This window comes from Odocoileus virginianus, chromosome 32 (genome assembly GCF_023699985.2).
Source record: "Odocoileus virginianus isolate 20LAN1187 ecotype Illinois chromosome 32, Ovbor_1.2, whole genome shotgun sequence".
In the NCBI taxonomy this organism is placed as follows: Eukaryota; Metazoa; Chordata; class Mammalia; order Artiodactyla; family Cervidae; genus Odocoileus; species Odocoileus virginianus.
Window position 1 is genome coordinate 29,990,492 of NC_069705.1, and position 24,272 is coordinate 30,014,763.

Below are 24,272 nucleotides of genomic sequence, written 5' to 3' on the forward strand. Positions count from 1 at the left end.
TCACTAGAGTAAAGGAGAACACAATTATCAACCGTATGTATCATAACAAAAGCATATATACAAATCATTCCTGGATCTGCATTTCTGATGAAGGACATAGGCAAACAGCAAAACCAGAACCTCATTTAAACTTCTCGTGGTGGACTGAATCCTAACAGCCATCCTGTGATTTATAACACGCACATCCCGAAGAATTCACATTTCAGAATTCTGGGAATGAACTTGAGGTTTATATATTTTACCAATGATCTCACAGGCAAATGATAATTTCTTTGAATTCAAGAGCAAATGTTGTCGGTGAGCAATCCTCGAAAAATCAGGTTTTGAAGAGAAAATGCAAAACGCTCCCATCATCACGGGAAGCAGAACAATCAACTAGCTTCTAAATCATGGGTTCATCTGGTAACCTAACTATATGCAGATTGCCAAAAATAACGGGAAAGAAGCAAGATAAGAAAAACACCAAAAGAGATTATTTCACATGAATTTTGTCTCAAGTGCTAGGAGGATCATGTCTGTAAATTCATATATTCACACTTTTCCCGCCCTAACCAGATCTTCCCAGTGGGATTTCATTCACACTTGTTGCTCCGTTTTCCCCACAGCCCCCATGCCCACAGCTCTACAACTGACTCACCCAGAATTCCTTTTCTTTCTTTATTATTTAGTTGGCTGCACCGGGTCTTAGTTGGAGCATGCAGGGTCTAGTTCCCTGACCTAGGATCAAACCCGGGCCCCTGCATTGGGAGCTCGGGGTCCCAGCCACTGGGCCACCAGGGAAGTCCCTCACCCTGGTTCTCACCAGCCATTTCTGACCACACGCAGGGCTGGACTACAGTTCCTCAAATCATAATTTCCAAATCAGAGCTCATCTTTCTCTACCGTCCTGAATCTTCCCTGTATTTCCTACCCACTTGGTCACCAGGTTGGTGGATTTTCTTTTCCCTCGCCTCATGCATTAAGTCTTCAAGCTGTATTTCATTTCCTGATGAAATGAATTTCATTTCCTCTTTCTCTGAAATTTCCATGCCCAACTGTGGGTCAGAGCTTCACCACTCAATTAGATTTACTGTCTCCTAACTCCCCTCTCCCCCTTTTTTCAGCCTCCTACTTTTCTACGTTCAGTCCATCCTTATGTTGTTGTCAGATGGAGCACTGTGCTTCCCTGGGGAAAACTCCTTTATGGGAGCCCTGTCTAACTGGGATTGCCAGGTGGTTAGTATAAGCCCTGCCACATCAGAACTATGATCTCCCTCTACTCATCTGCCTACTTCCACACATCCTCTGTGCTCCTGTTATTCTGAGCTGCATGTTCTTTCTAAAGCCTGCCACGCTCTGCCTCCCGAGTAAATGTTTGACTCTGGCCTGGAACACTCCACCTTAGCTTGCTCACCTTGCTTCATACCTCTGAGGGTCTCACTTTAAGTCGATGGCATGATGGGCTCCATGGACATGAGTCTGAGCAAACTCTGGGAGACAGTGAAGGACAGGGAATCCTGGCGTGCTGCAGTCCATGGGGTTGCAAAGAGTCAGACACGACTGAGCAACTGAACAACAACTTTAAGAACCACTAGACTGGCTGAATCTTGGGATGGACTGAGGTCCAGGAAATCTGTTTGGAAGTATGTGTGTTTTTAAGAGAGGGATGCTAAGCGGAGTCAGAGATGATGCTATCCCCAAGCATCTTATCTCCTTCCTAGGTCTTCTCCCCCAACCCTGGGGCAGAGCACAGAAGAGAACAGTGTCATATTAGCTTGCTTTGACGCCTTGAGACATTCTGAAACCAGGATCCTGGAACGCTGGCAAGGGGCCTCCTCTGGGAGGCTGAGAAGTGAGGGGAGCCAGGAGGGAGGGAGGCTGAGGCTGCTTTTATTTTGATCTCCTCGGAATGAGTCAGAGACACTGGACAGTCTCTGCACAACACCAACTGTCCATCTTCAGTTCTGGGATTATAAAATAATACAGTTTCCTTTCACTGGTTGTCACTGTGTAGGATTTTTGCCCTGTTATCAAACAACAGCTTTAAAATGGCTGGAGTATGTAACTTGGTCTGAGAGTAAATCATCTGATGATCACCCTATAAGGGAAGTTGCTGACATACTCAGATAGGATGCTATCAGACCATCCAGTTTAGACAGCTATGTAATTAGTTTAAGGAAGGAATTCGACACTTTGAGAAGCTGTATTTACCTGGCAAGAGAGTTCCAGAAAAACATCTATTTCTGCTTTACTGACTACGCCAAAGCCTTCGACTGTGTGGATCACAATAAACTGTGGAAAATTCTGAAAGAGATGGGAATACCAGACCACCTGACCTGCCTCTTGAGAAACCTGTATGCAGGTCCGGAAGCAATAGTTAGAACTGGACATGGAACAACAGACTGGTTCCAAATAGGAAAAGGAGTATGTCAAGGCTGTATATTGTCACAATGCTTATTTAACTTATATGCAGAGTACATCATGAGAAACGCTGGGCTGGAAGAAACACAAGTTGGAATCAAGATTGCCGGGAGAAATATCAATAATCTCAGATATGTATATGACACCACCCTTATGGCAGAAAGAAAGTGAAGAGGACCTAAAAAGCCTCTTGATGAAAGTGAAAGAGGAGAGTGAAAAAGTTGGCTTAAAGCTTAACATTCAGAAAACTAAGATCATGGCATCTGGTCCCATCACCTCATGGGAAATAGATGGGGAGACAGTGGAAACAATGTCAGACTTAATTTTTTGGGGCTCCAAAATCACTGCAGATGGTGACTGCAGCCATGAAATTAAAAGACACTTATTCCTTGGAAGGAAAGTTATGACCAACCTAGATAGCATATTAAAAAGCAGAGACATTACTTTGCCAACAAAGGTCCCTCTGGTCAAGGCTATGATTTTTCCAGTGGTCATGTATGGATGTGAGAGTTGGACTGTGAAGAAAGCGGAGCGCTGAAGAATTGATACTTTTGAACTGTGGTGCTGGAGAAGACTCTTGAGAGTCTCTTGGACTGCAAGGAGATCCAACCAGTCCATCCTAAAGGAGATCAGTCCTGGGTGTTCATTGGAAGGACTGATGTTGAAGCTGAAACTCCAATACTTTGGCCACGTCATGCGAAGAGTTGACTCGTTGAAAAAGACCCTGATGCTGGGAGGGATTGGGGGCAGGAGAAGAAGGACGACAGAGGATAAGATGGCTGGATGGCATCACCGACTCGATGGGCATGAGTCTGAGTAAACTCCGAGGGTTTGTGATGGACAGGGAGGCCTGGCATGCTGCGATTCATGAGGTCGCAAAGAGTCGGACACGACTGAGTGACTGAACAGAACTGAACTGATTTACCTGAACCATTACGGAGCAACTGAACATTAATTGCCTAGATAAAATGCACCAAAAGAGTTAATGTAGGCTTGCCCCTATCGACACACTGCAAATTTTAGTGAGAAAATATGGAACATTTTTTCTATTATTATATATATTGTGAATAGGCTTAAAAAAATCTGACAGATTAATCTGTTTTTTAATTTTTCTAGTATTTTCTCAAATAATCTGAATAACACAATTTCTCCATTTCCCTTTCTGCTTTGAAACCTGGACAGAATGAATGATTTATTTAAACTAGACTGCATAAGACTAATACTGAATCAAGTGTTAGTAAAAAGTATTGCCTTTGTAGCAATAGTAGTGTTTGGGTTAATGCTTGAAATGGACAAAGATTTAAAGGGTTAATGTTTGAAATGTACAAAAATGTACAATTATTCAATTGTCTACACATTTTCTTTTTCTTTTTCTTTTTTTTTTTTACTGATGTCCCTGGGACTAACCATACTGGTTAAAAATTTAACATAAAATTATTAAACAATTAAAATAGCAAAAAATGGAAATCAACCATAACATTTCCCCATGAATTTAAGTGATCTGCTGATTAAATCTCTTAAAAATCACACTTAATGCAGTAAGTGCTTTTTTCCATGAGGAAAGTAAGAAAAAGGAAAATAAAGAAAAGGAAATGGGTACCATTTTTAGAGATGTGTTTGTAAAGGGGGCAGCTTGTCGTTCATGCAATTTTGGGCAGAAATAGCAATGAAATGTGGTTTCAGTGTTTGAGTTTTTAGGTTTGGAAGTCAAGACACCTACCAAGGGAAAGGTTATTCTCCAAGGAAGATGGCTCTATAATTCTTCTAACATCATGAGCTATTACTGTCACACCCACACACACACACACACACACACACATCAGGAGAATACAGACTGATGCAGATGTCTGGCTATTTAGACGTGATTCACTGTCAATGCTGGGAGAAATATCAATAACCTCAGATATGCAGAGGACACCTCCTTTATGGCAGAAAGCAAAGAACTAAAGAGCTTCTTGATGAAAGTGAAAGAGGAGAGTGAAAAAACTGGCTTAAAACTCAACATTCAAAAATCAAGATCATGGCATCTGGCCCCATCACTTCATGGCAAACAGATGGGGAAACAATGGAAACAGTTTACAGATTTTATTTTCTTGGGCTCCAAAATCACTGTGGACAGTGACTGCAGCCATGAAATTAAAAGACGCTTGCTCCTTGGAAGAAAAGCTATGACCAACCTAGACAGTGTATTTAAGAGCAGAGACATTACTTTGCTGACTCAGGTCCGTCTAGTCAAAGCTGTGGTTTTTCCCACAGTCATGTATGGAGGCGAGAGTTGGACCATAAAGAAGGCTGAGCATCGAAGAATTGATGCTTTTGAACTATGGTGTTGGAGAAGACTCTTGAGAATCCCTTGGACTGCAAGGAGAACAAACCAGTCAATCCTAAAGGAAATCAATCCTGAATGTTCACTGGAAGGACTTATGCTGAAGCTCCAATACTCTGGCCATCTGATGTGAAGAGCCGACTCTCTGGAAGAGACTCTGATGCTGGGAAAGACTGAAGGCAGGAGGAGGAGGGGACAAAAGAGGATGAGATGGTTGGATGGCATCACTGACTCAATGGAGATGAGTTTGAGCAAACCCCGGGAGATGATGAAGGACAGGGAAGCCTGGTGTGCTGCAGTCCACGGGGTCACAAAGAGTCAGACGCGACTGAGCGACTGAACAACAACAACGCTGTCAATGAGACCGGATTCATCCTTTCTGATCTGGAATAATCACCCGCAAGTTTTCCTAGGTTATCTGCGCTGTCTGCACCCTATGTTGGACATGAAGTCCAGATATTATTTACACCACCTCTCTCTCCTCTGAGATTCCCTTCTCCATCTTCTCCGGGATGATCAGAACTGATGTCAGTGGCAGCCATGGGTCTGCATGAGCAGAGTTACATTCACTATAAAGAAATGAACTGAGACGCTCATTCTGAAACTGTTAAGCTTGAAAGAGGGATGATAAAGCACCTGAATGAGAGGCCGGAGACCCATATATACCTACATAAACGTGGAAGAGTGGAAACTCATTTATTTGCTCCTTGAATCTGAGTAGAACTCATGACAGACCATAGAGTCAACCCCTCAAATTTAAAGCTCCAAATATTCAGAGTCCCAAGACAGAAAACTGCCACCAACTTGGTGGTGTGCATATACGTATCAGCCAGAACTCAGAGTTTTTTTTCCCCATGTTGTCTTCTCTAACCTGACAGAGTGCCTCCAGATACACCCACACGGTTTGTGTTTTATGGCATAAGCAAGCAGAGAGCTGTGAAATGCCATTAGCTATTAAATAATTTATTCTATTGCCCAACTCAATACACTGGGTCTGCTTTTGTGTGCATTCGAGTGTAAGAAGTGAGGTCTCGCTCTGGCTATGAACTTTTTAAATAATACATTTCCAGTAGGTAAGATCTTTTGGGTCTCCCTGGAATTACTTCAGCTAAGGAAATATAATGTGGGATAATTGTTTTAAAATCATATGAAGAACAGTATAGAAGAATCCCTAATACTAAGTGAAGGGGTAACCAGGCTTATCACAGGGTCACCAGACAAGGCGACCCCAAAGCTAGACAGATAGCAAGTCAACAGAAGAGGAGGTCTGAGGAAAGAGGGTTTATTCATCAGCAATGAAGAAGTCTTCTGTTCAGGACACATATTAGTCTAATTCAGGGATCTCAGAGCTGGATTGTCAATGACCTGACACCCGCTGTTGTCTTCCTAACAGACCATCTGTAGTGTGTCTAAGAATACTGGCCACTTCTGTAAGGAAGCACGGTAGGGATACAAAAAGAACAAATAACATGGAGATAGACTGCTGCCCAGAAGATGACGGTACCTCCAGTTTCTGAAATGAAAGTTCTTTTGCTTTGGAAAGTCCCTGTGAACCCTGAAAAGTCACTCTATTATACTGGTGAAGAATTTCAAGTTTAGAATTGGGTTTTATTTTCCTGGAGCCATTCTTCCTGCTATAAGGTGCAGCAGTATACTTTAACAGTATTTGCATGGGAAACATTCTCTGTTTTCAACTCTTCACCCCCAACATTTCAGAAGAAAGTGCTATCAATGTGGAGCCTTAATTTTTTGTTAATTATTTAATAACGAGGTCAACTGAGGAAGTCCTTATTTTATAAAACAAAAGACAGTAAATATGTAATAATAGGTAAATACATTCTTAAAAAATCAACAACAAAATGGAGAAGTGTTAATATTTTCAGCATTAACTGTTGGTATGGAAAGGTCTGAACTATTTCAGAAAGCAAATATTTACATGATACTCTTCCAATGGAGGGCTTCCCGGGTAGCACTAGTGGTAAAGAACTTGCCTGCCGATGCACGAGACTTAAGAGATGCAGGTTCCATCCCTGGGTCAGTAAGATTCCCTGGAAGAGGGCACAGCAAACTACTCCAGTATTTTTACCCGGACAATCCCATGGACAGAGGAGTCCATGGGGTTGCAAAGAGTTGGACCCCACTGAAGCAACTGAGCACACACGCATGCACTTCCAACGAAGTCAGCTATAGGTTTTATCAGACTCTTCTTTATAAAGAAATGCTTACCAACCACAACTTTAACAACAGTTAGAACTGGACATGGAACAATGAAATGTTTCCAAATTGGGAAAGGAGCACGTCAAGGTTGTATATTGTCACCCTGCTTATTTAAATTCTATGCAGAGTGCATCATGTGAAATGCCGGGCTGGATGAAGCTCAAGCTGGAATCAAGGCTGCCGGGAGAAATATCAATAACCTCAGATATGGAGATGATACCACCCTGTGGCAGAAAGTGAAGAGGAACTAAAGAGCGTCTTTGATAAAGGTGAAAAATGAGAGTGGAAAAGCTGGCTTAAAACTCAACATTCAAAAACCAAGATCATGCCATCTAGTCCCATCACTTCATGGTAAATAGATGGAGAAAAAATGGAAACAATGACATTTATTTTTTATTTTCTTAGGCTCTGAAATCACTGTGGACAGTGACTGCAGCCATGAAATTAAAAGACACTTGCTCCTTGGAAGAAAAACTATGACAAACCAAGACAGTGTATTAAAAAGCAGAGACATCAATTTGCTGACAAAAGTCTATATAGTCAAAGCTATGTTTTTTCCAATAGTCATATATGGATGTGAGAGATGGACCATAAAGAAGGCTGAGAACCGAAGAACAGATGCTCTTGAACTGTGGTGCTCAAGAAGGCTCTTGAGAGTCCCTTCGACTGCAAGGAGATCAAACCAGTCAGTCCGAGAAGAAATCAACCCTGAATATTGATTGGGAGGGCTGATGCTGAAGCTCTAAGATTTTGGCTATCTGATGTGGAGAGCCGACTCGCTGGCAAAGACCCTGATGCTGGGAAAGACTGGGGGAAGGAGAAGACGGGGGCGACAGAGGATGAGATGGTTGGATGGCATCACTGACCCAATGGACAGGAATTTAAGCAAGTTCCGGGAGATAGTGAAGGACAGAGAAACCTGGTGTGCACGTGGGGTTGTGAAGAGTCAGACATGACTTAGCTACTGAACAACCACATCCCTTATAATGTCCAAATTAGACCTGTGGTACTATCAGAATACGAGGGCAAGTATTACAGACATGAACTAGGATTCTGGAATCTGCCAGCTCACTAATAATGACAAATGCCAAGGAATCCTCCAAAGTATCGGAGAAATGTTTTACAGTTTCTCACATTTAAAAGGGTGGGCCCTTCCTCATTCACAGCTAAATTATAAGACTATATAATTATGCTATGATTATATTATTATAATTATATATAAGGAAAAAATCCTTTGTCATTCTGATATAATGGTTCTGAATTATCTAGGTTAAGTGCTCTGTTTTTTTTTCCTGTCTTGTATGGTAATACACTGTTTTGCAGGGTGCATAAATATTTCTTGAAAATGTTTTAATCTTGTCTTTGCGGTAAACATCTAGAGGAAAATTAATAGAAACACTGCTTTTGATTTATTTTTTGACCATGCCACGCAGCATGTGGGATGCTAGTTTCCTGACTGGGGATCGAACCCACACACCCCCTACATTGGAAGTCTGCAGTCTTAAGCACTAGACTACCGAGGAAGTCCCTCCAAATTTGTTTACCTATCCCACATTAACTCCACAACTGGAGTATACCCACTTCTCAGCCTAGGTCATTGGTGAGGCTGTATATGTATTGCAGAAGTTCAGTCAGTAGTAACCCATGTGACGAACTTCTGTGCATTGTCAATTCCCAGGAACAAATAAGAACACATTCAAAAATAGCCCACAGGGCAGAGACTGAGTCCTAGACTGAACTACAAACTTATTTCTCTATTTTCCCCCTGCTTTTAACTAAACCAAAACCCTACCAATGCCACCATCATTTCCTGAAGATCTTATCAGAGCAGTTCTCCCGCCCAGTCTCATCCGATGGGGGCACTTTTAGCATACTCTTCTTTCGTCTCTTTGGCAATACAGCCTGCTATCACTTTGAAAACGCTGCAAAGGAAGTGCTTGCCATTAACTTCCAATTTATTCCTTTCCTATTGCGATCCCAAAATGAGCAAAAGGAATGTTAAGAACAGAATTTTAATGTAATTCAATTGAAAAGGTTTGTTCCTCTGACAAAATCAGGCTGCTGGGGAACATTCATTTTATTAAAAGGGAATCTGTCAAAAAAGAAAAGCAATCCAAGCTACAGGAGAACTAAGCCTAATGTGCAGGTTCTATTCCAGAAAAGTTGCATGGAAAATATTTGTATATTGGATCATTTTTTTCTACTGACTTTTATTATAATTTTAGAGGTGTGTTCCTACAGAAAGTACATTTGCTCCAGCATTTCATTGTAGAAGTCATACTAAGGACCTTGATATTCATTTCTAGGACTATTTTGCATTTGTCAACATGCCATCTCTGCACGTCTAATTTCCCCTTATGCTTTGTGCAATGTCAGTGGAATGAACAAGTAATGGAAAGTGATTTTACAAAGTCCATGAAATGTGACTGTTCAAAGAGCACATTGGCTGGGCCATTCCTCCACAAATTTAGTAGAATAGCCTGGCTGGATGCTCCTTTTATGCTTTTAGAGTGACCAGCTATTTCTGATTTGCATTTAGTGGTAAGGTTCTTTTCAGTGGAGTTCAGATTCTCCAATAGCCTGTCTCAGTCTGAATGGGAGGGGTGTTTGGGGGAGAATTGATACATGTATATGTATGGCTGAATCCCTCAGCCATAGAATCAGGCTGCTCACCTGATACTATCACAACAACTGGCTATACCTCAATACAAAATAAAATGTTTAAAAAAAGTTAAGCCTTTCTATATGTGGTACTGATGGAATCAGCCAAGTTCATTGTAAATGTTTTTAAAGTTTCCCTTCCAAGGGAGTTTGGGAAGATCATGTGCATACTGCTACATTCAAAATGGATAGGCAACAAGGACCTACTGTATAAGCACATGGAACTCTGCTCAATGTTATGTGCCAGCCTGGATGGGAGGGCAGTTTGGGGGAGAATGGATGAGCCTGGTGGGCTACAATACATAGGGTCTCAAAGAGTCAGACACAACTGAAGCGACTTAGCATGCATGCATGGATACATGTATACATATGGCTGAGTCCCTTCACTGTTCACTTGAACACGCCCACAACATTGTTAACCGGCTATGAGTGAAAGTTGCTCAGTTGTGTCACTCTTTGTGACTGCATGGACTACAGTCCATGGACTTCTCCAGGCCAGAATACTGGAGTGGGTAACCTTTCCCTTCTCCAGGGGATCTTCCCAACCCAGGGATTGAACCCAGGTCTCCTGCATTGCAGGTGGATTCTTTACCAGCTGAGCCACAAGAGAAGCCCAAGAACACTGGAGTGGGTAGCCTATCCCCTAGCAGATCTTCCCGGCCCAGGAACTGAACTGGGAATCTCCTGCATTGCAGGTGGATTCTTTACCAACTGAACTATCAAGGAAGCCCTTACTCAACACAAAATGAAAAGTTAAAAGTTTGAAAAAAAAAATAAAAAGTTTTCCTTCAGTGACAGCTAACATAGCCAGATTTAGCACATGGGTAAATATAAAGCCCAAAAGTTTATGCCTAAAACCAAGACTGCAGTATGTTTCCATGAAAGTTTCCTGCTAATATTAGGTCTATATGAAGCAAAATATTAATCTTTAAGCAGAGGTAGATTGACCTCGATGGTCATGAAACTTAAGCTTCAGGGATCCCCACTTGCCTGAGTCCCTTCCAAGGCCCTGACGCTAATTTTGTCTTCTTTCTCCAGAAAAAGGGATCCCCAACTTATAGAAGTTTCAGGTCCTCCCAAAACCTGGATCTCACTTGCCCTTAAGCTTATACTATTATTATACACACTACTATATATAAAACAGATAAACAAGGACCTACTGTATAGTACAGGAAACTATATTCAGTATCTTGTAATAACCTATAATGGAGAAGAATCTGAAAAGGAATATATGTGTGTGTGTATATATACACACACAACTGAATCACTTTGCCCTGAAACACACATTGTAAACCAAATATACTTCAATAAACCTCCTCCAAAAAAGGGCAGAAAAAGGATCATACTGTTATTATCTTTCATTATATTATTATATCACAATATTTATAATCAGAGTAGAATTTTGATATACTTACTCAAAAAATGTTGTCCATCCAGTTTCATCACTTTTAGTGGCTAAAAGGCCACTGTTGCCATGGTAAGTAAACAAAACTAGTTCTAGTCCTTGAGCGGTCATGCTTTTCAAACATCCATTTGTCCCTATGGTCAACCATATCACCTGGTTATCTGGAGACACCACTCGGACTGGCATGCGATTCGGGTCCCGTCTAATCCTAAGGGTGTTGCCGTTACTGTCAGTCACAGCGGTAATATCGTTGTCGTTGCTGTAGCTAAAGTTGAACAGGTAATCGCCAGTGACTAAACTGACAGTATACTGGTGAGTGCCATTGATGTCAAAGATGTAGAGTTCTTGATCAGTTGGAGAAGCAACTTCGTAGAAGTTCATAGAGTTAAGCAAAGGCTTGTTCTTTGACACCGCCCGGATCCGGATGTTCCCCAGGTCTGCGATGTACAGGGTACCATCTGGGGAGGCAGCGAGGGAGGATGGAGCGCTCAGTTTGGCATCTTTGGCATAGCCATCCCCGCTCTGGTAGCAGTCACAGTTGGCATCGTTTTTGCAGTCACACTCCGATGGTATCCCGGCGACCAGGGAGATCTCCCCGTCGGTGGTGACTTGCCGAATCCGGTTAATTTTCTTCTCGTCGGTTTCCGTGATGTACAGGACCCCACTGTAGGACACAGCAATGGCAGTGGCGGACTCCAGGGTCGTCTGCACCGCGTGCTTGCCCACGGAATATTCCACCCCTGGCACCTGGCAATGCATGGGCCGCCCAGCGGCAATGCGCACTTGCCGGTTCTCAGTGATCTGTAGAACTACATTATTATCCAGGACATAAATGGAGTTGTCCATTGGGTTAATGGCTAGGTCAGTGGGCCATTCCAGACGTACCTGAGTTAAAAAAAAAAAAAAAAAAGAAATGGTCTGGTTGCTAAGATGCGGGTCATTTGCCAGGAGAGTAAATTAGACCATTTAGGGAAATGACCGTTACTTTGATAAACAGTTTTAAAATTGTTTTTAAAACATATACAGTGAAATAAATGTAAACGTTTGGAGTGGAGAAAAGTGGAAGAAGTAACATTTTATTTAAAAATGCAGCTCACTGAAAGATTTTGCAGATTATAGCTAAGTAGCAAATGAACCTCTAAGTAGTGAGTTAATAGATATCAGTGAGATATGAACACAGTTCCTTTCAGCAGTAACAATCACCAAATGCTGGGGCTTTCTAGGTTATGAATACATTAGTGTTCTCCCGTGTTTTCAATCAGGCCAATAGTAAAGTTTCTAATTCTTAACAGAAGTCCCTGAGGACTAATCTTAGGGGGGTTCTCTCTACTACTTAAGGACCTCACGCAATCACAAGCTTAGAGATTTTAGTGGTTTTGTTCTTGGAATATCTGCATGATGCTGCTTTAATGGTATTTTATTACAAATGATTAGCATTTCTTAGTGATAATTGTTCTGTATTTCATTGAATTCTTCAAATGCAGAACTGGAGAAGAAAATAACTTTGTATTAGCTCCGGAGACACATTATCAATGCAAGCGCTTTATCACAAGGTCCGCCGCCATGACGCATGTGATTTACGATGGTGTTATCACAGTGTGTGGGCACTAAATCAAGTCACTCAGAAGAAAAACAGACATTGTGGGCAACGTTTTCACTACCTGGCTGATGTGCATGCTAGTATCACAGGTTAAAGGTCTAGCTGAAGTCAGATCGTTAGAGCCCAGGAGAGTTGATATGATTCCATTCTGATCAACTTTTCTGATCATTGTTCCATCAACAAAGTAGATTAATCCATTTTTATCAACTGCCATTCCTGTATCCAAGAGAGGACCTGTTAGTAATCTTTTAAAAATGATTTAATTAAACACTCACACCCATCATTAAACTCAACATTTAACATCAATAACATGGGCAGTAGACAGGAGGTAAGACTGCAGACTGCCAACACATTAGAAAAAAATGCAACACAGGCATTTTTTAAAAAACATTACAAATCAATGTAAAATGTAATAAAGAACCAAAATTTGTAAGAATCTGTACTGAGCATGTGGATCATATGGGTAGTACGTGTGTTTAAAATATAAACACCATATAGTGTTGCTGTCTATAAATTATAGAAACAGGTCAAATTCTGTTATGCTCAACTTAGAGTAACTCTATTCTAACAAAAATAGATCTAAGCCAAGGTTAGTGTTTTGTTGAACTTGTTGACCTTGTTAGAATGAAATCTGCTAGGATGAATAATTCAGCACAACAAATACTTCTTTCCAGTCCATGTTCACATAACAGTCTCTAGCTATAATGAAAAAAAAAAAAAAGGCTCAAACTGAAAAACACTGTAATGAATGGCATTACAAGGAGTCAGTTCTGACTGACTTAAAAGCTAGAGGCCCCTGTCACATAGAATTTTTAGCCCCTGTTACCTCCAGAAATTCATCACAGCAAGCATTTTTTTCCCATGGCATAGAAACAAAAGTTTAGTAGCTCCAAACCGGGTGAGGGCTAATAGGGTCACTTAGTGATGGTTCTCAGAGAGGCCTGGGACTCATTCATGACAAACAAATTCCAGGACAATGAAAGAATGTGGACACTTCCCTGAAGCTGAAAAGGATGTGACCTGAATGATACTGAGTAGTTGGTTGATTCCTTGAAAAGTTGGAAAAAGTGGTATGATAATAAAAAATGCCAAGCACGTAAAATCAACCTACAGTTGACTTTACTGTACAATCAACTTTAGGATTTTAGCCGTTTCACACTAAATGGCTTTTCAAAACACTAGATGTGAAATGGCTGTCCAGAACACAGCTGAGAGGAAAATGTTAACTCAGCATTAAACACAACCAGGCCCTAACTGGATTTTCCACCTTTTAAGTTTTTAATGAAAAGAAATCCTCCAGTTGGTAAATGCCGGTCGGTACCTTTGGGACTCATGAGTGTTGCTTCCACAGCCTTCCCGCCATCCCCACATCTGGCTTCATCGAAAGGAAGGCACTGCTCCCCTGTTCCTGCCACCACCTCGGCATTCTTAGTCAAGTCTTTGGCACCCGTGAGTGACTTCGGGCGGTAAATCCTGCGGGTGTTAGTGTCAGAAACATACAAGTCTCCTGTGACTGGGTCGGTTGCGAGGTAGTACCTGTGAGCTGGGTTGCTGCTGTAAGAAAAGACCATACAGAAACATCACAAAAAAAGTTACTCCTAAAACAGAGACGTTAAAAGCAAAATAAAACAGATGCTGAGAAACTAGTGATCAACTGAGACTCCTCATCAATGACCAGAAAGTGAACAGCACCGTACACAATGGTTCAAAAGAACTGGTGCCGATCTCTGACATGACTCTTTTCCTGGTCTGTTGTTGAGGATGTAACAATTTATTAAACAGCCATCTTAAAAGTAATTACCTTCAGAAGGCGATATGCTTCCAGCCTAAAACAAAGAAGCAAGCTCTCGAAATATTTTTGGTTCAATGCAAAGCCATTGATACACACCCCTTGAGTGATAGGCTTAAGGGTTATTCCAGGGAAAGGGGGTCTCTAACAAACTCTTCAGTGAAGTATGACATTCTAGTGATTCTACTTGCATCTCACTGTAGGGAAATCTCTGATTTTCTCTTGCAGTCAAACCAAAAACACCTGGCTTCAAAAATGAAAAAAAAAATTTTTTTTCTTTCTTTTTGGTCATGTTTTACGGCATGTGGGATCCTAGTTTCCCAACCAGGGATCGAACCATTGCCCCCCTGTTTTGGGAGTTGGGAGTCTTAACCACCTCCAGAGACATCCCGATGCCTGAAATCTTAAATGCACTAAGACAAACTGTGTTCCTTAATGTGGTAGTTTATTACTTTGTACTGAGGTGAAAAGTCACATATTATTACAACATTCAGAAAAATTTTGTAGAGGTTCTTCCCCCCTCCAATAATCAGTCTGATATTGGCAGAGTCACTCTTCCAGATATGTATATTTACAGCTGTGACACAGTCGTAACTCAATCAGGCTGGGTCTATTTTGGAAGGCATGACATTGGAGAGATTCTCTAGTCTTTCCTATCTCCCTGATTATACACTAATTATCATACAGTTGGTTGTAAACATATACATACACATTTTATCTTCCTGTCAGCTGTGTATATGTGAGCATAACCTCTGGACCACGTTGCCCGTGTTTGATCATCAGCTTCATCACTAAATTGTGTGACCTTGAGCAAGGCAGCTAACTTTGCCTCAGCTCCCTTATCTGTAAACGTGATAATAATGCAGATTTCATAGGCTGTTGAGAGGGTTACATGAACTAGTACAAGGAAAATCCTTACAACAATGCTGATCACACAGCACCTACTTAGGAAGCAGTAGCTGCTCTTAATACTGACGTGCGTCCTGTCCCCTCTCACTTTTGCCTTGTGACTTAAGCCCATGTAGAAGTGTAATAATTGCTAACTACACTAAAACCTGCCTTCTGAAAAAGTAAATAAGGAAAAAAGAATTCTCTAAACTTGAATAGGTTCAATTTGTTTCTTCAGTCCTGCTATTATTCTGTAAAGTCAAAGCTATCAAAACACTGCAGATCCTTCTTAAAATATCCAGTTTGAATTGTTTCTAATGGAATGAGGCTAAAGGTAAATGAAAAATGCATACTTTTTCATGATGCCCCTCATTTTGAGCAGAAAACAACAGATTTCTGAGACGCCTGCTTGAGTAGCGGCAATATACTCTTTAGCTACAGGGCATGAGTTTTCTTGGTCCAAAAATAATAGACATTCGGGTCATAAGCTTTGCATCTATTGGCATCACTTTTATTCCAGTGGAATGGTAAAAAGACAAGGTCCAAAGTGATGCTTTATATTTTCTGTCCTGAAGCATCTCCTTCCTTGAAGACACAGAAATTTCTAAATCGAGCACTATCTGCCAATGGCTTTAAAAATGTCCATCAAGTGAAGGCTCTAATTTTGCACAGAAGTCTATTGTCCAGAAGAACAAATGTGGAGGCGTATGCAGCCCTGGAGAAGAGCATTCGCCTCTGGAAATATTCCCCACAGAACAGCAGGAAATGAGAGCGTGCTCCTTTCCCTACAGTGAAGCCTGCCATGGCAAATTAGAGCTGCTTCTTGGGACCCAGTTTCCCTTAAATGAAAAAAAAGGGGGATCTGTACTGAAACCCTCAAAGAAAAAAAAAGTGTGGAAATTTTCAGTTGACAGGCTGATGGCAAGAAGCTCTGAGTAGCGTGCATGATGTGTTTGGGATTCAAAGACACCTGATTTAAGCAAAGAGTTTTCTGAAGGGGGTGTTGACTCCTGCCCTTCCAAGTTCCTGGGAAGCCAAAACACTGGAGAGGCTGGGATGGTGGTACAAATGGGTGATGAGCTTTTACATCAGTGATGCATCTCCTGTGAAAATGTGAGGCCATAAAGAGCTAAACAGACATTTCTCCAAAGAAGACATGCAGATGGCTAACAAACACATGAAAAGATGCTCAACATCACTCATTATCAGAGAAATGCAAATCAAAACCACAATGAGGTGCCATTACACACCAGTCAGGATGGCTGCTATCCAAAAGTCTACAAGCAATAAATGCTGGAGAGGGTGTGGAGAAAAGGGAACCCTCTTACACTGTTGGTGGGAATGCAAACTAGTACAGCCACTATGGAGAACAGTGTGGAGATTCCTTAAAAAACTGGAAATAGAACTGCCATATGACCCAGCAATCCCACTTCTGGGCATACACACTGAGGAAACCAGATCTGAAAGAGACACGTGCACCCCAATGTTCATCACAGCACTGTTTATAATAGCCAGGACATGGAAGCAGCCTAGATGCCCAGCAGCAGACGAATGGATAAGGAAGCTGTGGTACATATACACCATGGAATATTACTCAGCCATTAAAAAGAATTCATTTGAATCAGTTCTAATGAGATGGATGAAACTGGAGCCCATTATACAGAGTGAAGTAAGTCAGAAAGATAAAGACCAATACAGTATAACCACTACAATACTGTAAAGTAATTAGCCTCCAACTAATAATAATAAATGAAAAAAAAGACCAATACAGTATACTAACGCATATATATGGAATTTAAAAAGATGGTAACAATAACCCAATATGCAAAACAGAAAAAGAGACACAGATGTACAGAACAGACTTTTAGACTCTGTGGGAGAAGGCGAGGGTGGGATGTTCTGAGAGAATAGCATTGAAACAAGTATACTATCAAGGGTGAAACAGATCACCAGCCCAGGTTGGGTGCATGAGACAAGTGCTCAGGCCTGGTGCACTGGGAAGACCCAGAGGGATGGGATGGAGAGGGAGGCGGGAGGGGGGATCGGGATGGGGAACACATGTAAATTCCATGGCTGATTCATGTCAATGTATGACAAAACCACTACAATATTGTAAAGTAATTAGCCTCTACCTAATAAAAATAAATGAAAAAAAGAAAAAAAATAAAGATGCTGATATCCTAAAAAAAAAAAAAGAAAGAAAATGTGAGACTATAATGACTGCCAACTGTCAGATGCTGGCAACTAGGGTGCAGGAAATTTCCCAAAGGCACAGATTGGGGGAATTTATTTAGCAGAACCATATACAATAACCTTCTTGGGTGACTGGCTGATCTTTTTATTTCAGAAAGGTTTACGATAACATTGAGACCTTGACCAACAGCATCAAAACCAAAGAAGCTGAGATCAAGTTAAGAACCTGTGCTATACTGTACTGTGCCTGGACTCTGAACTCACCTTGAACTGTCTAGATCCAAGCTGTCTTCTCTACGTCTTACTCAATTAGATTATAGATTGAGACAGGTCCAGTGGTAAATGCAGACTAGGTTTGCTCATTTATTTTGTCGTAATTCAGCCTTCTCAGACTAGAGAAGTATTTGCAAAGGACAAGCTGTAGAATGTTGGTTGCTCAGTCGTGTCCGACTCTCTCGCAACCCCCATGGGCCTGCCAGGCTCCGCTGTCCATGGGATTCTCCAGCCAACAATACTGGTGTGGGTAGCCATCCCCTCCTCCAGGAGATCTTCCCGACTCAAGAATTGAACCCGGGTCTCCTGCACTTCAGGCAGATTCTTTACCAACTGAGACACCAGGGGAGGCCAAGCTATAGCACAGATATTTACACTTTAAAACTTCTCAGTTGGAAACTGTACCACAGCCCTTGGAACACAGAGTGTTTGAAGGAGTATAAATTATATTAGTGTATAAAACTATGATTTTCTGGCTAACAAAAGATTGTTTATATTATTGCAAGCAAGGCTTTGGGTTTGGGATGTGATATTTTTGTGCCTGCTTAATTTTTAACTATTAAGTCAATGAGAAGCACTGAATCAAATTTTTAGAGTTTTGTATCTAAACGTTAATCTGCTCAATTTCACAGACCTGTGACTGACACTTTTTTGATCTTTTAATTGGTAATATAAAATTCACAAAGTTGATTTTTAGAATTACATGCTTAAATGCCCCTTGGCTGGTATTAATTAATGAATTTAGTTTCCTTTATTTTTGGAATTTTAAAGAATTGGATCAGGAATGAGCTAAATTTACTACGTACAAAAGGGGTTTATTAGCAAACATACTAGGAACATCATAGGGGGAAATGTTGAACATGTATAAACTTATTTTCTAGGCATTTTAGAAGTTCTCATTTATGTAAAAAATTTAATATGCTGGGTAGTATTTGTATCAATTCATAAAAGTATAGCTAGACAATTTGATTTGATACAATATCCTGACAAATACTTAATATGTTTGGTATGACAGAATACTCTGAATTTTAAAATAGTAAGAATGCTTTTATATTTATTATTCAACATAATATTTGCCCCATCAGTCCAATTGAAGCATAGGAAAAGGAGAACATTCATTTTTCTACTTTACCTCATCATTAACAACTGACTTCCCTGTTCATTTTTACATATTTAGACATATTTTTCTTTTTCTTCCTACCACCTATTCCTAAGCCTTTCCTGACTTTTATGCTAGCCAGGAAAGTGGGGAAAGGAGAAAGCCAGGAAGGATCCTTTTATTGTTGTTCAGTCGCTAAGTTGTGTCCAACTCTTTGTGACTCCACGGACTGCAGCCTGCCAGGCTCCTCTGTCTGTGGGATTCTCCAGGCAAGAATACTGGAGTGGGTTGCCATTTCCTTCTCCAGGGGGTCTTCTTGACCCAGGCATTGAACCCCTGTCTCCTGCATGGACAGGCGGATTCTTTACCGTTGGGTCACCAGGGAAGCCTAGGTAGGATTCTACCATCTGATGGAAGGAAGATTATATTGGTAGGTAAACAGGAAGAAGCACCTGTAAAGAATTTTCATTTTTTAAGCTAAATGAAGAAGCTCTGATGAGCCGCAATACCTTGGTTTTGCTATATCAATTTTGATAAAATTACTCAGCAAATGAATCCCTAATTTTTTCAATGATTATTATGATCTGTTTGATGATGTGGACTTAAAAGCCTTGGTTTTTAATTTTTCCTATATCTTTCCCTTTCTCATCACTCACACACTGTGTCCATTCACTGCCTTCCTTTCTCTTATCAGCTGATTCCTTCATGATTCCTCAGATTATTTCAGGTACCTAGCATCTCATGGTTTCACATAACAGCTTCCCAACTGATCTTCAAGTCATCCTGGACACTGACACCAGATTCATCTTGCTAAAAGGCCACTCTGAGATGCTGCTATCTTGTTCAACATCAGACCATGGTTCCCCACTGTCTGCTACTCTGCAGGACTGGAGAGTAACTCCTTACAGCCATCAAGGCCCTGAGCCCTCTGACCTTAACCTGCCTTCCTACTGATCTCTCATTACTACCAACATGGCCATTCTGATGTTATCATAATTTTTAACTGGATTGCGTTTCTCTTAGAACATGTCCCACTCATCTTTCCTGAGCAAGTAACTTGACTTGTTCTCTATTCTTTCTTCATGACTGCTCTCCTTTCTCCTGGTTGTTCTGTGTCAGCAGATTTCATTTTAGACCTGCATTAAGTATCAACCTTCCAGGAAACTTTTCCTAAATATACTCCTATCTCTCCCTAATCTCTCCCTTCACAGAGAGTGAAAAATTGTGAGTCACCCAGTTGTATCTGACTCTTTGTAACCCTATGGACTGCCAGGCTTCTCTGTCCATGGAATTCTCTAGGCCAGAATACTGGAGTGATTTGCCATTCCCTTCTCCAGGGGATCTTCCTGACCCAGGGATCGAACCTGGGTCTCTCACATTGCAGGCAGACGCTTTACCATGTGAGCCACCAGGTAAGCCTCCACACATTTACTCTCAAAATACAAGCCATGTGATTAGGCGTCAAACAGTGATTTGATGATGATTTAGTCTATTACATGTACATCTTGCTCTCCCTGCTGGATTGTGAGTTCTGAGCGCATCGACTTTCTCAATACTACACTCTGTCCAAGAACCTAGCACATGGTAAGTGATCAGTCAACACAGACTTAATGAAGATGGATATCAATTTAAAACCTAAACCATTGTATTTTACACAGATGGCACACAAAGCAAATGCAAGAGCCCATGTTTAGCAGGGATAGCGTACAGAGAAGGATCATGAGAGAGGGGTTACAATGAGCATCACTGCCAAACATCACGTGCTAGTACAGAATGAGTTCATTGTACAAAGTACTGTTAATAATGAAACTCTAATCTCACAGGTTTTTTCCTAGAGAGATGACAGTTCTACATAATTTATCAAATGATTGTGAAATAAATCTAGCTTTTTATAAATCCAGGGAATTAGCCTATAGAAACCAGGCTGCTTGGACAGATGAAAACTGACTATGTGGTATAGTGTAAAGCAATTAAAAGATGCTTACTCCTTGGAAGAAAAGTTATGACCAACCTAGACAGCATATTAAAAAGCAGAGACATTACTTTGCCCACAAAGGTCCATCTAGTCAAGGCTATGGTTTTTCCAGTAGTCATGTATGGATGTGAGAGTTGGACTCTCAAGAAAGCTGAGCGCCGAATTGATGCTTTTGAACTGTGGTGTTGGAGAAGACTCTTGAGAGTCTCTTGGACTGCAAGGAGATCCAACCAGTCCATCCTAAAGGAAATCAGTCCTGAATATTCATTGGAGGGACTGATGTCGAAGCTGAAGCTCCAATACTTTGGCCACCTGATGTGAAGAACTAACTCATTTGAAAAGACCCTGATGCTGGGAAAGATTGAAGGCCAGAAGAGAAGGGGTCGACAGAAGATGAGATGGTTGGATGGCATTACTGATTCAACGGACATGAGTGTGAGTAAACTCTGGGAGTTGGTGATGGACAGGGAGGCCTGGCGTGCTGCAGTGCATAGGGTTGCAAAGAGTCGGACATGGCTGAGCGACTTAAGTGGACTGAACTGATGTGGTGTAGTGTAAAGAACATGCTTTCCCAGACTGGTTCAAATCTCTGTCCCCCATTTCTTAGTTATGTACCTTGGGGGAAGAGGCATAAGCTCCTCGAGCCTCTCTTAGTTCCTGTGTGACCTTGCAGGGCTGCTGTCTGGGTGTGCAACGCTGTGTGTCTTGCACTGTGCCTGGTGTGGAACAGCCCAGCCTGTTAAAAAAGGTGGCTGTTTTGATCATTTTTTCTGTATCGCCTCCAGCATTTCTGCATGTAGTTGGTGTACACACCAGCTCGTCTTCTCTTCTCCACAGTTACTAAAAAGACCAGGCCAGAACAATTTTGATATTCAGCTGTGGTTTCTAACAGCAGCTTTTCATGCTCAGAAGTCTAGAGAAATTCCTTGCTGGTTTCTGCATGTGGCTGGGCTACTAGTTGATAGTGTGAGATCAACAGGGGAGCTTAGGTAAAGGTCTTGGGACTATGGATACGGGTCGTATGGATATGTGACAGCTACACACCTTTCAGCTGACCTTTGTTTTTTATTTCCTAGTTGTCAATCTCTGCATAAAGGTTTAATTAAATCACACGGATTTATTCATCTCAAGGACTTCACGTTAACTAGCACGTAGTGATAGTTGGATTAATTTCTATCCAATATCATTGTATTAGCTATTTCAATGGCCAAACCAGATTGATCATGTCCAATATATCTTGCCTTTTTTTCTTTTTGCAGCTTTCCTTTCAAACATATCCCCCCCAACCCCGACTTTTTTTTTTTTGCTGTCCTCAGGGAAAGTTTCTCAGTTAAAAGTGCCCATACATCATACAAACTTTCCTGTACCTTCTTAGCTAAGTGTACAGAGCAAATAGAATCTGGAAACTTTGGAGCCTATATATTTGCTTCAATGACATTCATTCTGAGCCCTGAAGAAAGTCTTTTCCTCCATAATAATGTCAGTGGAAACACTACTTCTTAAAACTCAAATCTATTAATTCTCTCAACTTAGGAAAATATACAGTTTAAATGGGGTTTGAATACACAGTTTAAACTAAGGCAGCCATGAATTTACCAGGAAGTCAGTAAAGCTTAACCTTTAGGGCTCCTCCACTTGTATGAGTTCCTTCCAAGTGCAAGGGCCCCAGGCAGCATGTTCATGGGATCTTATGTTTTAAAAAATTTGCCAATGTAAACTATCTTTAGGTTCCTTTCCTTTAACTGAGTCTCCCTAATTGAATGAGCTTTGGGTCCCATAAAGCAGATCTGCCCTGGCTATTGGTCAAACTGAACTCTCCTCAAACTCTCAACTGTGCTTCAAACGTTGTTCTGTTCAATATGGCTTATAGTCAGTACCTGAAATTTACAGGTTTCTTTTTTGTTACACAGAGATGCTCATTATAATGGTTTTCTGCGACAAAATTTAATGCTAGCCAACTCAAAAATATTTTTCAAATTATAATGCACAATATGGGCTTTGCAATATGCTGTATCATAATAGTTCATTTGGGCAATTTTCATTCCTCAGATGTTCTCTGCTGCTGAATTTCCTCTCTCATGATAAAATGTTCTTAGAAAACAATGTCAGAGAGTCATGTTGACACATACAAAGGACATTCAAAAATACACAATAACCTTTAAGCAAGATGCTTACCTATGTCTAAAATCTTTATTTCTTGGTGGAAGCAGATAAAAAGGGTGGAGAAAAAAAAGCATAGTTAGAAAAGGTTTCTATATAATGAACTGAATACTGAGATTTTAATTATTTTATGGAAAATTGCTAACTTAAGCAGAACTAACACTGGAAATGAATTTTGTAGGTCAAGGCTTATCAAACAGTTTATAGAACAGAATGATTTTGATAAACATGCTTAAATGAACAAAGCAAAAATAGCAATTTGTTACTCTAACTACTGTCATTATGGTTAATGAGTTAACCCGACTTGAAGATTTGATATTCTAGTTGAAAGTTATAGGCTTTGTTTGCTTACTGTTATGTTCTAATACTGTAGGAAAATACTTTATGCTTTAATTTCAACCAAAGTGTTAACAACCTATATCACAAGGTTTTTCGAAAGATAACTAAAGAAATTTAAAACCCATAGTTCTAGCTTCCTGGAGTATAGAAAATTCACTGGAATCAGTGAGATTTTATATACTAGGTTATTTATACTCTTGCATACATTTAGGGCACAATATACACGTGTTGGGCTTTTTCAAATTTGAACCAAGAATTTCACTGCTTTCTAAGGAGAATTTTAAACACTAGAAAGGTATGTTTAAGTAAATAAATTAGTACACCATATGCAACATTATTTTAAAATAAAAGCATGTTTCACTATGATAGAAACCCCAAAATAAGGAGAGACATACCTTAGCTCTAAAACGCTTGTTACATTTCCAGAAGGGAATATCCGCCGAACATAGTTGAAATCCCCCACATACAGACTGCCGTCGATCCCACACGCTAACGCCACCGGGGCCAAGAGTTTATTACCATCGGCTTGACCGTTGCAACTCGGGCATGAGATGCTGCGCCTTCTCCCATTGCCCATGATGCTGCTGACCACGGGGGGCTGCTGGGAGATAAACTGATTCTCCCCGTTGCCCTTGTACAGGATACCTGGACGAGATAAAATGTGTTCTTCTTATGATAAAAGGAGTAAAGATGAAAAGTCAACAGGTTCAGTACAGAAGCCACAGTTTGGTGCCTTTTCGATTTGGACTGGGAAAACTTTTATCCCAAGTTCTATCAGAAAACGCTCCATTCAGTGATCCAGTGTAAAATATTATATAATAAGATATATAGGAGAGAGCAAAAAATGCTATCCATTATGGGTTTAAAGAATGTCTGGTGAAAGAAACAAAGGCCTAACAAGGAAAATTAGAAACTGACTCAGTGACTCTCAAACTTGGCTATACGTA

At 40.8% G+C, this 24,272-nt stretch overlaps 1 protein-coding gene across 7 annotated transcripts in view; it reads right to left on the reverse strand.

Annotated features, from left to right (window-relative positions):
• Nucleotides 1-24,272, reverse strand: part of TENM3 (teneurin transmembrane protein 3) — a 991,614-nt gene that overhangs the window by 35,094 nt on the left and 932,248 nt on the right. For 5 of the 7 annotated variants that reach the window (XM_070460105.1, XM_070460102.1, XM_070460103.1 and 2 more), the window contains 5 exons: nucleotides 23,721-23,970; nucleotides 23,002-23,022; nucleotides 13,931-14,163; nucleotides 12,671-12,825; nucleotides 11,020-11,894 (listed from right to left, as the gene is read on the reverse strand). In XM_070460105.1, coding sequence (XP_070316206.1) covers nucleotides 11,020-11,894; nucleotides 12,671-12,825; nucleotides 13,931-14,163; nucleotides 23,002-23,022; nucleotides 23,721-23,970 — 1,534 coding nt within the window. The remainder of the gene's footprint in view (nucleotides 1-11,019; nucleotides 11,895-12,670; nucleotides 12,826-13,930; nucleotides 14,164-23,001; nucleotides 23,023-23,720; nucleotides 23,971-24,272) is intronic. The other 2 variants (XM_070460107.1, XM_070460106.1) reach the window with 2 other exon arrangements.